The sequence below is a fragment of the Amblyomma mixtum genome, chromosome 5 (genome assembly GCF_055824585.1).
Source record: "Amblyomma mixtum isolate Tamu chromosome 5, ASM5582458v1, whole genome shotgun sequence".
Lineage (NCBI taxonomy): Eukaryota > Metazoa > Arthropoda > Arachnida > Ixodida > Ixodidae > Amblyomma > Amblyomma mixtum.
The window spans coordinates 149,983,078-149,998,639 of record NC_143016.1 but is presented as its reverse complement, the minus strand read 5'-3'; the positions used below and the strand labels follow the sequence as shown (position 1 = coordinate 149,998,639).

At 47.7% G+C, this 15,562-nt stretch overlaps 1 protein-coding gene across 1 annotated transcript in view; it reads right to left on the bottom strand.

The window, feature by feature from the left end:
• The window catches only part of LOC149344137 (uncharacterized), a 34,468-nt gene extending 19,641 nt beyond the window's left edge, over positions 1–14,827 (bottom strand). Inside the window, exon 1 of the mRNA XM_089547158.1 lies at positions 14,250–14,827. Within this exon, the coding sequence (XP_089403284.1) occupies positions 14,250–14,827 (578 nt within the window). The remainder of the gene's footprint in view (positions 1–14,249) is intronic.
• Between the last annotated feature and the right edge of the window lie 735 nt (positions 14,828–15,562).

Below are 15,562 nucleotides of genomic sequence, written 5' to 3'. Positions count from 1 at the left end.
CCGGCAAACCCGCCCTCCGGTTCGTGAACCCTCGGACAACGGTGTCTGCCATGAGATTTCCCTCAACCCCAGTGTCAGGGACCCAAATGATGGTGTGTTGAATGTTTTTGTTGTTTGATCCATGTCTGTGTTGTTTTTGTTCGATCAGAATCCTCGCGGCTTTTTGGCCGATCCTTCCATCTCTGTATGCCCTCGCTGCAGCCTGAGAATCCGTCGCTATCCAGCTCAGTCCCTGCCGATTGGCTTCAGTCAGGGCTAGAGCTATGGCGATCTCTTCCGCTGCTTCTGTTGTCCTTGTGCGCACTGATGCAGTAGTATTTAACTTCCCATTGTCGTTCACTACTGCTACCGCCCTAGCGTTTTCCTTCGTTCTGTACTTGGACGCGTCAACATACAGAACCATCTGTTTCTTCTTTACGAACCTGTCCAACTCTAAGGATCTCGCCGCCCGTCTTCCTTCATGGTTCTTCGGGTCCATGTTTCTGGGCACTGGTTTAACCAGGAAAGTGCTCCTAATTTGGCTGTCAATGTCTGTCTTGTCTTCGCCCTCGCCTTCTGCCGGGTATCCTAGCTTTAGCAGTAGTGCTCGGCCAGCGGCTGTTCTTTTAAGTCTTTCGAGTTGAAATCTGAGCATAGTTTCGCTGTGCTCCTCATAGGTGCCGTACACGCCCATGTTCATCAGCTTTTCTGTCGAGGCGCACGTCATGACGCCCAAGGCTTGCTTATACGCCTTTCTTATGCATGTTTCCATTTTGTTCTTTTCCCCTTTCATAGGTTGTAGGTACGGAAGCGCGTACGTCATCCTCGGTATGATGAGCGCAGAAGTGATCCGTAACGCATCTCGCTCCTTTACCCCTTTTCTCTTGTTCGTAATCCGGCTTAACATCCTGCATATCTGTTTCGTGGAGTGTTCCAAGAACTGGATGGTATGGTCCCGTTTGCCTTTCTCCTGCAGCCACATTCCCAAGATGCGAAGCTTATTTGCCCTTGTTGCGGGTTGTCCATCTATCTCTAATTCTATCTTTCCCCTGTCCTCTTTGTTTTTGTGAAGTCTAATAAATTATGATTTTTCTGGAGAGCATTGCATCCCGCTAAATAAAGTAAATTGACCGATCTCATCCGCCGCTCTTTGCAGTAGTTCTTGCTTGTTTCCTGTCGATCCTTTTGTCGTCCACACTGTTATGTCGTCCGCGTAAATTGAATGTTCTACATCATTGATGTTTTTCAGTCTCCTAGTTAATCCAATCATTGCTATATTATAGAGCAAATGTGAGATGATGGATCCTAGTGGTGTCCCTCTGTTTGGCGTCGTCTTCTTTTCTGATCTAATGTTGTTGATGCCGATCGTTGCTGTTCTGTTAGACAGGAAGTCCTTTACGTATGCGAAGATCCTCTCCCCACAGTTTGTTGTTGAGAGTTCTGCGAGAATGGCGTTGTGGCTGATGTTGTCGAAGGCCCCCTTGAGCTCTACAGCCAAGATTACGATTTCTCGAGTTCCCGATATATGTTTTAGTACCATGTCTCTTAACTGGAGCATCACGCCTTGCGTGGAGAGTCGCGTTCTGAACCTGAACATGGTATCCGGAAATAGAACGTTGTCTTCCATGTAGGTTGTTTAGAATTGTATTGTGCTTGACATTGTCAAATTATTTGTTCTTTTAGCTCTAGGCGAATGTCATCAGCTGATAGGTTTGATCTGAAACAAACTTAAGTTCAAAGCTATGCTTTTGTTTACGTGAGCTTGTATAGCCTCTTTGTTAATTTCTAAAAGAGCTTCTTCGAGCACAATGTGAGGGAGGTCAGTCTGAGATTCCCTATGTCCATTTCGTTTCTATGATTTGGTAGGATGTGAAACTTTGCCCTCCAGACCTGAGGTATTTTTCTCCCAGTCACTAGTTATTGAGGACATCTGTTAGGCTTTTAAGTGCGGCTTCCTCTAGGTCCGCCACTACCCTGACTGCAGCTCTGTCCCCGCTGGGGTTCGCAATCCATGGGAAAAGGCCGCTTGTTCCGCCTCAGCTAATTTAACCCCACAATCTACCGCAGCGGCCTGAGTTTGCCGAGCCACACCATCACGGTCCTTTGCATGTGTTAGTGGTAGGCCGTGAGCCTGCAGTCATGCTGCGCAGGACCTAGATACAGAAGACACGAATGGATTTCCCATGAGATGCTATTTCTAATAACTCGCTCTGTAAAATGGAGAAGACGTAAGAAGCAGGAACATGCGTCATGGTGAGTATTTGCTTCATGAGACGACACCAGTCACAAGGTAGACTAGCACGCAGATTTTCTGCCTGTAGGCGATTTATGGGGTGTTTATATCTTGGCTAGTTGCCACCTTTTTTTATTTGCACAACGCATGAGTGGTGTCGTAAGCTGCAACGAACTTCCACCTTCACTTATTGGCAAATAAGTCTTTTCTTCATCAGGGCTTGTAGAGCATGCTATCGACCGTGCATCCTGCAGTCTTGTGATCGACTTGGGCTTTCAGGTGTGCGTTTTCATAAACGAGGAAAAGGAAGGTTGTTTCGTTTTTACTGCCCCTTCCTGCTATCGGGAAGCGCAAAAAGCAGAAACAAGTCAAGAGTTCTAACCTTCCATGCTTTTTTTCATGCCTTCGTCACACGTTTATGTGACAGTCGATAGGTAAGAATTATATTCAACGCATTTATGTTTCTGTATTCTCCTCAACACTTACCCTTTATTGTACTACTGCGGCTTACATGGAATACTGAGGAAGGTCTCTTTTAGCTGTTCAAAAAAGCTGCCTAATGTTAGGAAATATCTGAGTGCGTCTGTGTAGGAGTCCTGCATGGTTCCGTTGTCGACGGTGTAAACAGAGGGTAGACTAGGAGAATGAGCTACAAAATATTCTTGCGGGGTATTTTTGTAGATACTCATTGCATAAGAAATGGTCGGGATAATCAGTTTGAAGTTCTGGACTTCAGCTGAATCTGAAAAGAAATGAAAAGAATGTATCACTCGCAGCCCAAGTTCACACAGCAAGATTCGTTACTGAAAACCTAGCCATTGTTCTCGCTGGCATATGGCAAAACTTACAGCGCGTGCGAATAAATGTTGCGGTGATCAACTCGCATTCACTAATGAAAAGTGGTCCTCAGTAGTGTTAGTAAAGCTTTTGATGATGATGATGGGCCCTAGTTCTCAGCTTTTTGGAGCCCGTGCTTTTCGATGTTGGGCGTGTCGGTAATGGGCGTCATACGTGAGGGTGCCGCGTGCGAGAGCGATGTGGGCTCGCAGGCTGTCTTCAATACGGCAGCGCGACGCTCGTGATAAACACGAGGCGTATGACACAAAGGGCTTTTTTGCGGAGTAGAGAGGACGCCCGATGAGTGCGTGGCGCTTAGATAAAGCGCATATTCTCAATGCCTTCGGCGTGCCATAGAATTCAGGCACCTACTCTCTAATGAAGGGTTAGGAGAAGACATCGATGAAGGCACACCCAACTCTTTGCGTGAGTAAAGAGAACATATATGACTCCAAGAACATCGACTTACAGATCAAAAATTGTAGGGGACACTTAACCTCCACCTTTACGGCGATGATGTAAATGGGTTAATAACCATAAATGGTCTGCTCTGAAAGTAGTAGGACTCATTTTTTTAAACAAAATTTATTCAAGAGAATAGTACAAACGATTACAATTTTTCTAGGTAGCACCCTTCCACACCTACACGCTGCTGCCAATGAGTTTTACAGTATTCGTACGCCTCCAGGAACGCCTGGACCGGAATGCTGTTTAGCTCCCTCGTCACGGCCTATTGAACCACCTCTACCGATCCGTGATCTTTCCCTTCGAGCGTCGATTTTATTCTCGGGAAGAGACAAAAGTCTGGCGAGGCCAAGTCGAGACTGTAGGGGGGCTGAGGCAGCGTTGCCGCCTTGGGCTGGCCAAAAAATCAGGGTCCTCATTTACATGATGAAAGAGATCCTACCAGTTGCCCTTTTCCTCCTCTGACAACACTCCTTGCACCAACTTCGCGCACGCTTTCCTCATGGATAAGTTTTCTGTCACGATCTCAAAAACTTGGGTTTGAGGAGAGCTCAAGTCATCAGCAATCATTCAGATACTCATTCTATGATCATTGTTAAGTTAATGTTTCACTCGCTGCACATTTTCGTTGGTCTTGCTGGTCGAAGGGCGTCTGGAGCGGTCGTCTTCCGCCACTCTTTCATTACCTTCTCGGAACAGCTTGTGCCACTCAAAAAACACCTGACCTACCCATGGAAGCGTCCCCGTAGGCCTCCTTAATCATGTTGTGAGTCTCTTTGCCCGTTTTACCAAGATTTACTCAAAATTTGATCACGTATCGCTGATCCAGTAACCGCTCGATAATTCTGCGTGACGAGACGTTTCGACAGGGGTTCACAGTACAAGCGACCTCTTCTCTTCAACGGCCGAGAGCCGACTGCCGATTTTCCCTAGCATTCTCAATATCCCCCTTCAGCGATCCTGCACGCGCAGACCCCCTCTCGTCCGCCCGTTCGCCCAGGAAAAAACCAGTCCTACTACTTTCAGAACAGACCCTGTATATGCGGAATTGATCACTCTCTCTATTACATTTATAGATCCCTAGGAATCCTCAGTCTACTCCTGGCGCCAAGCTTCAGCGGTTAAGCGATGCGCCTCTGCCCTGCGATGGCAGGAGCTGCCACCGGTTTGCATTATGAAACCCAGGTTGTTCTTCCCGAGCAACCTTTCGCGACCTTTCATTAAACTGCCACCTGCCACGGTCTGCAGTTTGCTCTATTCCGAGTGGGCTAAGCAGGTTGTGATGACACCGCAAGGTCACGGGACCTAGGTGACCCATTTGCGTTGCTTCTCTCGGAATTTTTTGCTCACAGCGTTGACAACGATGACGACTGATTTTCTGCATAGCGGGAGCCCTTTGAAACAGGGCATATGCTGTCGCGCTGATGGCCGCATACATAGGATAGCAAGTATAAGTCGGCTGTCAACCAACCTTCCGCAGACCTTTCGTAGCCTTGCTTTTTTTGCAAAGCTTGGCTTTTGCGCGCCTCACTATTCTGGGAATAGCAAGGAAATTGACTTATGGATGCTATCCTTGAGCAGTTGAAAGTTTTTTCTTCTCCAAGCTTAGAACAGTGACCGCACTCACGTATTACAGATGGCTACGGGTCATTTACTATATAAGCTTGTGCCCTGGGCACTCCTGCCAGGCAAGCAGCGGACAGTCCTTAAAGGGACATGTTATAACGTCAGGACCAAGGCATGCCAGGGAAATGGGATCGCTTTATTCCAAGCAGGCGTACATATATACTGATAGGTGACGTCACACGGTTCACGCTCAGCGATCGTCGCGCCAGATACACATGTGGGCGTGTCAGCCGACTTGCTGCGTTATCACACTCTTTCCCGCTTAATTTAGTTACAAGCCATCACTCAAAAGTTCTGGGGTCGATACCAGCCTGGTTGTCTTCGCACGCGAGCACTTCTACGCAGCGCTGGCTCCTCCCCGGGTGGTGCAGATAGTGTTGGCGCGTTGGCCAAGGGAGCCTCGGACTGCTCCTGCGGAGCAGGCTCCACCGTAGCCGGCTGGTTAGTTAGTTATATGGGGTTTTATGGCGCATAAGCAACTATGGCTATCATGCGCCAAACACAAGGTTAGATTACGTTATGTCAAGTGTACAGAGGTTACATTATAATAGATTTAAAACATTGGCTTTCTTTAGAAACTTACAAACAAGTGAAAACTCGACAAGTGTTTGCTCGCCTAAAAGCAATGCGGGATGAAATGGAATGTGTTCATTGTAAAATGTAAAAAAAATTTTTTCTACGTTCTTCGAGATGCGAACAACAAATTAAAATGTGATTTACCATGAGCTCCTGACCACACATTTCACACACAGGCTTGTCTTTTTTTGTTAATAAGAAGTTATGGGTGATGTGTGTGTGACCTAAGCGTAAACGACATAAAATTACTTCGATAAAACGCTCTTTATGGCGGCATGATCTCCATTCTTTTAAAATGGGCTTTATGGTATGCAGCTTGTTGTGTCCTTCATTTTCCCAAGAAGCTTGCCACTTGGCTCTTAGTCTGCTATGCACTAACTTCATGTAATCCCTAGCAGGCAAATTCACATTTTTTATTTCCATGGTTCTGGTTTCTGCAGCACACATGTCGGCTCTCTCATTGTCCCTAATGCCAACGTGACTGGGAACCCAGCAGAATTTTATAACATGCATTTGTGTTGTGACCTTTACTATATTGTGTATGATGCTTCCAATAAGTGGCTCCGTGGCATTTTTGGAGTTTAATGCTGTAAGGACGCTCAGTGAATCGGTATGAATGATGCTATTTTAGATGTTTTCATTTGTTATTTTCTGTACCGCAACGCTAATAGCATAACACTCCGCGGTGAAAACTGTAGCACATGAGGGAAGTCGTACTGCATGTTCATTTTTTTCTTGTATTACAGCGCTTCCTACATGAGCATGAGTTTTTGACCCGTCAGTATAAAATGCAGTGCAATTTCTGTATTTTTCTTGTAGTGCTAGATATTCTTGTATTATATGGTCATGTGGTGTACAGGTTTTCCTGAGGCGTGTTAGTTCGACGTCACACACTCTGTGGAGAGAGTGTACCACGGCGGTAACGCTTCGTGTCTTGGGGCAATATTTTTAATTTCATTTAGTATGTTCAGGGCTTGGCATTTTTCTTCGAAGCGCAAGAGCAACGGCTTAACTGCGTGAGGCTTGTTGTTGAAGAGTATTCGGGATGGGCATTTCGTGACAATTGGATAACAGAGATGTTTGGGCTGAGAAAGGATTTTGAGCATGTATGTACAAGTTAGTGCAGTTCTTCGATCTTCTAAGGAAGGTTCATTCGTTTCCACATACAGACTTGCTATTGGTGAAGTTCTGTAAGCACCGGAAGACAACCTTAAACCAAGATTGTGGATAGGATCGAGTCCTTTTATGTAGGACGGTCTTGCTGAGCCATATACTATGGACCCATAGTATAACTTAGAGCGAACCAGAGAACGATATATATCAAACAGGCATGCCCTATCAGACCCCCAGCGTTTTCTTGACAGTAGTTTCAGTACATTGAGGGCCTCAGAACCTTTTTTCTTTAAGCTGTTTATATGTGGAAATAATGTGAGCTTTTTATCGAATGTTATCCCTAGAAATTTATGCTCTTGTTTGACAGGTAATTGGGTTTGGTTTAGATATAGTGTGGGGTCGGCCTGTAGCCCTCGTCTCAAAGAGAACAGAACCGCTATTGTTTTCTGAGGGGAAAATCTAAATCCGTTTCTTTCTGCCCAGGTACCAGTTTATTTATTGTTATTGGTATCTGTCGCTCACAGGTAGGTATGCTGGATGACGTGCATGCTATTTGGAGGTCGTCTACGTAAACTGAGTACATTATGGATTTTGGGATTACTTTTTCTATGGAGCTCATTTTGATGATGAATAAAGTCGTGCTGAGGATGCACCCCTGGGGTACGCCAGTTTCTTGAATAAAAGTGTTGGAGAAGGTTGCACCTAGGCGGACTCTGAATGTACGGTTGCTTAGGAAGTCGCTCAAACAGCCCAGCATCCTGCCGCGGATACCTATGTCCGCTAGGTCACGGAGGATACCGAACCTCCACGTGGTATCGTAAGCCTTCTCCAGGTCGAAGAAGACCCCGATACAGTGTTGGTTGTGGATGAACGCTTCTCGAACTGTGTTCTCAAAGCGAACGAGGTGATCGGTTGTGGAACATGTCTTTTTAAAACCGCACTGGTGTATATCTAAAAGTTGCTGGGACTGCAGTATGAAGGTTAGTCTGATGTTTAGTATGCTTTCGAATGATTTTGCTATACAGCTAGTGAGTGCTATTGGCCTGTAGCTGGTGGGACTAGTTGGTGGTTTGCCAGGTTTTAGGAAGGGTACTATGATTGCTTCTTTCCATACTTGGGGGATTTCTCCACTCATCCATATTTTATTGAAAAATTTTAGGAGAGCCTCTATGGCAGTCTCAGAGAGGTGAGCAAGCATGGCATAATGTATATTGTCTGGGCCTGGTGCTGTCATTTTACCGGATGTTAGTACTGTGTTTAGTTCCTTCATTGTAATAAGCTGATTGTAGTCTTCGTGTATGCATGTTCCAAAGGAAAGTTTTTGTTTTTCTACTTTTGTTTTGTGCTTTTGAAATGTTTGCGTGTAGTTGGATGAGCTTGAAACTGTGGAAAAATGCTCACCCAATATGTTGGCTTGTTCTTCTCATGTTGTTTGAGTACCGGGTGCTGTTAGCATTGGAAATGTGAATGGGGTAAAATTTCAAGTGAATTTCCGCACCTGCTCCCACATTTTCTTTGATGATATTGAGCTGTTTATGGAGGATATGTACTTTTGCCATGATGACCTTTCTGCGTTGCGTCTAATGTATCGTGCTTTGGCTCTAGGCCTTTTGAAGATGAGCAAGTTTCCTGTAGTGGGATGTCTGCGAAGGTTGCCCCAAGCCTTGTTTTGCTGCTTTTTAGCCAATGGGCATTCAGTTGACCACCAAACTTTGTGTTTTTCGTGCAATTTCAGACGTTTGTGGGATGGCTTCTGTTGCTGCAGATACTAAGCATGTGACAAATTTTTCATTTATTTCTTCTACAGTAAGGGTTTCGGCATATTCTTTTTCCACTGTGGCCTTCGTTCTGAAAAGTACCCAGTCGGCGAGGTGAATTTTCCATCGCCGTGGCTTCCTAGAGAGGATGACTGTAGTTCATGTTAGCTTTAAAACCGTAGGTAAGTGATCACTTCCCCGAGGGTCGTCTAAAACATCCCAAATAAAATCATTAAAAACCAATGAAGATGCAAATGCTAAATCGAGGCAGGTCATTTTTCCAGAGCTGGGGCAACAGTACATGGCTTTTCCCGTATTCATTAAACATATGTTATTCGAAAGAATAAAATCCTCGATGAGCTGACCCCTGGAATCAGTATGCTCACTTCCCCAGAATGAGGAGTGTGCGTTAAAATCCCCAATTATCACATATGGCTCAGGCAACTGCTCTTGAAGTTCTTCTGGATCACGCATGGCAATTGTGTTGTGTGGTGGTATGTACACAGAGCATATTGTTAATTATTATCGTTTTATGGCTAATGATGTTTACTGCGACCGCTTCTAAGTTTGTCTTTAATGATATCTCTCTTGCAGGGACATCGCTTTGCGTTGTGATAGCGACTCCTCCCGAGAGTCGGCTAGCTTGCACTCGGTCGTTCCGGAAAATATTATATTTTTTAAAGATGTTTGTGTGCTGTGGCCCAAAGTTTGTTTCCTACAGGCACACAGCTGTAGGTGCCATTGTTTTCAGCATTTCGATTATGTCTGTGTAGTTTCTGTGTAGACCTCTACAGTTCCATTGTATTATATACGCCATTGTGATAGGCTGGAGATTGGGGAAAGCTATTTATTCTCAGGAGCAGTGATTCGTGGTTTCCCTTTCTTCTCTAGGGAGTCTCGCCGCCGCTGCAGCGGTGGCGAGCCAGGAGTTGAATCCCTCGCCACTTTCGTGGCGCTGGATTTCCGCGGAGGCGCCGCGGGTGCATGTGTTTTAGATGTCGGCGGACTTTCGCTGACATCCATTTCCTCCAAGGTGGACGTGGAGGATGCTTCTTGGTTGCGATGGCCCGTGGCCTTCGCATTCGTCTTTTTTGTTGGCACCACTGAGCCAGTCCCTGCTCCAGCGGCAGAGTCTCTTGGGCCAGCAGTTGCCTTCTTAGAGGGGTGGGGCGATAGGTCCAGTTCAGCAGAGCTGTTCGGGGTGTCTGTCGCCGAGGATGCCGCTGCTGAAAGTGGGGCCTGAGGGCCTCCGGCGAGGATCGCGTGGTCTTCCCGCGAAATTTTCAGCCCTCTGGACTATGTCACCGACTTCTGTGGTGGGGACTTGGTTGTCGACCCCACGTCCTTCGGATCGACCTGTGTGCCGACAGAAACTGAAGGCGGCGACGGTCCCCGCGTCATCGCTTCAAAGTATGTCCCTTTCTGTTGGAAAGAGACGCGTTTTTTTGCTTCAAGGTAGGACAGGTTTTCTATGGTCTTCAAAGTTATGATTTGTTTTCCTGTTTTCCATACTGGGCACGACCTGGAGTACGCGCCATGTGCGCCATTGCAGTTGATACATTTTGCTGTGCGTTCGCATCTTTCCTTTGTATGTGCGTCTTCTGCGCATGTGACACAAGTTGATTTACCGCGACAAGCCAACATGCTGTGTCCAAAGCGCTGGCACTTGAAACATCGTCTCGGGTTCGGTATGTATGGGCGGACTTTACAATGGAGGTATGCGGCGTGGATGGATTCAGGCAGAGTGGTGGTATTGAAGGTTAAGACATTGTGTTTTGTCTTAATTTCAACATTGTTTCTCCTGATGGTTCTTCGTCTGGCTGCTATAACTCCTTGTTCAGATAGTTCTTCTTCCAATTCCGCATCGGTACTCTGTAGGAGTTCATATTCAGATATGACGCCCTTTGAGTGGTTCAGGGTGCGGTGCGGGGTTACCTGTACACTTGTTTCTCCAAGATTATGTAACGACATCAGTTTGGTGCTCTGTTCTTTTGTGTTAATTTCTACAAGGAGATCTCCGGTTCGCTGCTTTTTTGCTTTGTAGTCTTTGCCTACTCACCTTTTTAGGGTGTTGGCGATCACAAATGCAGACAAGTTTGCTACAGGCTCATCTGTATTTGAGTGAACCATGAGAAACTTTGGAAACGTTTCTGGTTTCTGTGGCATCAATTTTTTCGCATCGGTGCGACCCCTTTTTGGGGGCCGATCAGATTTTTTTGCAAATTTTTCCATACGGCATGTACTGGCTAAGGGTTCCTCATACTTTGTCGCCTCTGATTCAGCCTTATACACAGAGGAAGGTCCCGGGACTCCCCGCCTTGTAGACAGACGAGGAGCCCATCGGCCGAGGATTGACCACTTCCTCGACCGCCACCGTTCAAAGTTTCTTCCCTCCACCTTTCAACCTATCGCCACGGTACGGATGACAGCTTCGGTATGGGGGCTAAGGGTCCGTGGTGGCGCCAAGCACCAAAACCTCGTTACACAAGGTGCCCTTGCGGGCGTGGCCGGCTGGGTTGATCCGTCCGGCGCGTCAGCTGCGCCACTGGCGGGCTCGGATGGCGACATTGACAAGTCCGTGTCATGTCAGGCAGGGATGAGGACACTTCCACCGGTCGGGTTGTCTTAGCACCCACATTCTTGGGCGGAGGAGTAGAGCTGGGGTCGGCGTGCAGAGGACGCAGGTGATCGGCATGCGTGAAGCGCAATCCATCGCGCACTTGCACCACGTATGTCACAGCACTGACAACCTGGGACACCACACCTTCTTCCCAGGCAACACTCTCACCGCGCACAGTTTTCACAAAAACGCGATCGCCCACAACAAACGCGCGCTCTTGCCCACGAACCATATCGCGTTGTGCCTTTAACTGCTCCTGTTTGTGTTGCATGGTCTTTGCAAAATTAGGCTTGAGTAAAGAAAGTTTGACGCGTGGCTGACGCTTCAAAAAAAGTTCAGCGGGTGATTTGCCCGTCACACTACTTGGTGTGTTACGATAAGCCATGAGGAAGCTATCAATTCTTTCTTGAATCGTCAGCTTCGTATGTGATGCCTCGCTTTCAAGTACCTGCTTCAGCAAAGCCTTTTTCACGGTTTGCACAGTTCTTTCTGCAGCCCCATTGGATGCGGCATGATAAGGCGGGGTACGCACGTGTTTTACACCGTTGGTCCTCACGAAGTCAGTGAACTCCGCTGACGTAAACTGTGGCCCGTTGTCGCTCACCAATACATCAGGCAAGCCGTAAGCGGCAAAAACACCCCTAATCTTCTCAATGGTTTTAATGCAGACGTTGAGGGCATTGAGGGCCGGGACGCAGGTTGAACTGCTTGGCAGATTTTGCATCGCTGCACGTACTGTTCAATCGCTAAATCGATCCCGGGCCACCAGACAAAACTTCGCGCTAGCATTTTCATGCGGCTGGTCCCCGGGTGCTCCTCATGTAGGATGGTTAGCACACGTTCCCTCAGTTGCTCCGGGACTACAACTCTTACACCCCAGGTTACGCACCCCTGCTCCAGCGATAGTTCGTCACGGCGAACATAGTAAGCTTTTAAATCGTCTGCACAATCTCTAGGCCACCCATTCAACGTGAAGTGTGCCACCCGGCTCAGCGTTAAGCTTCGCTCTGAGGCTTTTGCTATCTGGACAGCTGTCGGCGGAAGGCATTGAAACACTGACAGACATTCGGATGCCTCGTCTTTCGCGGGTACCGGCTGGCGCAATCTTGACAAGGCGTCGGCCACTTCTGCATTTTTTCCCTTCCTAAACTTCAGTTGGCATCTGTAAGCTGCAAGCATTATAGCCCAGCGCTGCATACGTGCGGCCGCCACAGTTGGAACACGTTTGTCGTGTCCGAGGATACCAAGTAATGGCTGGTGATCTGTGTATATGGTGAATTCTCGGCCGTACAGTACCTATGAAATTTCTTGAGTCCAAAAATTAAGGCCAAAGCCTCGCGCTCACACTGTGCATACTTTTTTCCGCTTCTGTTAGCGTACGCGACGCAAATGCGATTGGTTTCTCGTCGCCCTCAGCCGTCTCGTGAAAGATAACTGCTCCTAAGCCATATGACGATGCATCGCAAAGCATTGCGAGCGGTTTCCTGACGTCATAGAATGCCAGCACCTTGCTGCTGGTCAGCAGGACTTTCGTATCATCAAATTCATCGCTACACTGCTTCGTCCAATACCATTTGTGATCTTTCTTTAACAGCCGATAAAGCGGCTCCGCTACAGTCGAGGCGCTCTTAAGAAATTTGGAATAAAAATTCCACATGCCCAAATATGCTTTAAGCTCTGTCACGTTGGTCGGCACCGGTGCTTCCAAGATTGCCCTTTTCTTGGCGTCCGTAGGGTAAATACCTTCTTCAGTTACCGTGTGACCCAAGTACGTGACCGATTTCTGAAAGAAGCGGCATTTGTTCACATTGAGAGTGATGTTATATTCGCTCAAGCGCTCAAAGACACGCTCCAGTGTCTTCTGGCAGTCTGCCGTGTCATGTCCAGTCACGATCACGTCATCGATGTAACATCCCACGTGCGGGATGCCGTGAAGCACCTCGTCCATCATTGACTGGAATATTGGCGGCGCACTGGCCACACCGTAAGTTAGGCGTTGGAATTCAAACAACCCTAGACTAGTGTTTACAGTCAAAAAGGTCGGGACTCGGGAGTAAGTGGCAATTGCTGGTATGCCGACGAAAGGTCTAGCACACAAAACACCTTTCCTCCTGCTAAAGCAGTGTACAAATCCTCCGGTCTGGGTAGCGGGTAATGATCTGTTTTCAGTGAGGGATTTACGGTTGTCTTGTAATCCCCACATAACCTGATACTGCCGTCTTCTTTTAAAACTGTGACTAGTGGCGTTGCCCAGTCGCTGCGCATCACTGGCTGCAGCTTGCCTGTTTCGATTTGCTCCAACAGTTTCTGCTCGACCTTTTATTGCAGTGCAAACGGTACAGGCCTGGCGCGGCAAAAAACAGGCACAGTGCCCGGTTGCATAACAACTTTTGCTTGGAATTTCTGTATTGTTCCTAATCTGCCTGAGAATACGGACGGGTACTTCTGCTTTAGAACCGCCACTCTGTCCTCGACTGTCACCTGCCCAATTTCCAACCAGTCAAGTTTCAGACGTTCTAGCCGATTCCGTCCAAGCAGTGCTGGTAACCGCCTTCTGTTGTCCCTTACAACAATGACAGGTAGCGTCATGCTCTGATCTTTGTACCGAACAGCCACGTCACACTGTCCTTTAAGTTGTAACTGCTCCCCAGTATACGTGCGAAGCGACATTTTGCACGGCTCACATTTTACGTGCGAAAAGTGAGACTGGTACACTTGTTCTGGAACAATTGTGACGGCTGCTCCCGTGTAAATTTGCATATTGAGTGTGCGCCCCTCAATGTTAACGCCCAGTTCATAACACGATTGGTTTGAGTTAACCAATTGATATAGTTCATTCTCAGAGTCTTCCTCGGAATATTCGAGGGCATGCGTCCGTTTCGATTTCGCCCTAGCAGCCGGACACATATTTCTCAAGTGACCCACTTTAGAACACTCGCGACAAACAGAGTTTTTGTACCAACAAACTTCCGACGAGTGTCCCCTCCCGCATCTTTCACATTTCTCGCTCTTGCTGCCTTGACCTTTCTGGGGTTTGGCTTGCCTCCAGTCTTGACGCGGTCGGCCTTTCATGACGTGCACCGATGCCGTTTGCTCTTTTGACCGCATTTGCGCACTGTCTCGCACTGCTAGTTCCCTGTCCAGGGCGATTTTGCATGCGCTTTTAAACGTCACGTCTCGTTCCGCGAACAGAGCACGCTGAGTCTCTTCATCCCGTATGCCGGCAACCAGCCTGCCTCGAAGGGCATCTTCCAAGAAGTTGCCGTAGTCGCACTTCCTGGCCAAGTGTTTAAGTTCTACAATAAACCCTTCGACGCTTTCCCCCTCTTGTTGCATGCGTCTGTTAAACTTGCATCGCTCTGCTATGACGGAGCTTCTGGGGCTGTAGTGCTCTTTAAGGAGACCTTTAACTTCTTCATACGACTTTTCTCCCGGTGATTTCGGCACCGTGATACTTCTTAGTACTTCGTAAGCCTCCGGGCCTATCACTGTCAAGAAGACGGAGAGGCGCTTCTCATTGGCAATGCCATTTGCCGTTAAAAAGTGCTCAAACCGTTCCAAGTACGACTCGAAGTTTTGCGTTTTAAGGTCGAAGTCCGATATCTTCCCCACTGATGGCATCTTGAAAGAAGTACAGAAGTTCGCTACTCATCCGTTTCCTACGAAGAGCTGTCCCGCTCGGCCTGCTGTTGGCTGTGGGACCGGTGGCCGCTTGAGCGATGCTGTCCTCCGAGGAGCACAAACGTAGCTGACGGCGTCCTGGAGCGTCTGTAGGCGGTATTCGTACCCCAAGAGAACGCTCGCTGGACGAGTGTCCTGCTCGCCTGCTGCTCGGTCGGCCGTTGCCTACGTAGGCGCGTAGACCGCCTCGTCGCCAATTGTTATAACGTCAGGACCAAGGCATGCCAGGGAAATGGGTTTAGAAGAACTTTTTGTTGGGCTAGATGGTGCATATTGTAAGAAAAGAACAGTAGCGCAACCAAAACGAACAGAAGAGAGGACCACACAGGACTGTCCTCTGTGTGGTCCTCTCTTGTGTTCGTCTTGGTTGCGCTACTGTTCTTTTCTTACAGGGAAATGGGATCGCTTTATTCCAAGCAGGCGTACATATATACTGATAGGTGACGTCACACGGTTCACGCTCAGCAATGGTCGCGCCACATACACATGTGGGCGTGTCAGCCGACTTGCTGCGTTATCACAGGACAGAATTGGGCGCTCTTTGTGCGGCTGTGCAATACATTGGTCTCAAAACACCCCGTAATTGGTTGTGTTCTAAGGATTCTCAAGCTATCCTACAGTGTCTCTAAGCTGCCTCACGCCATAGCGAACACGAGCGATTCGGAGCTGAGATCA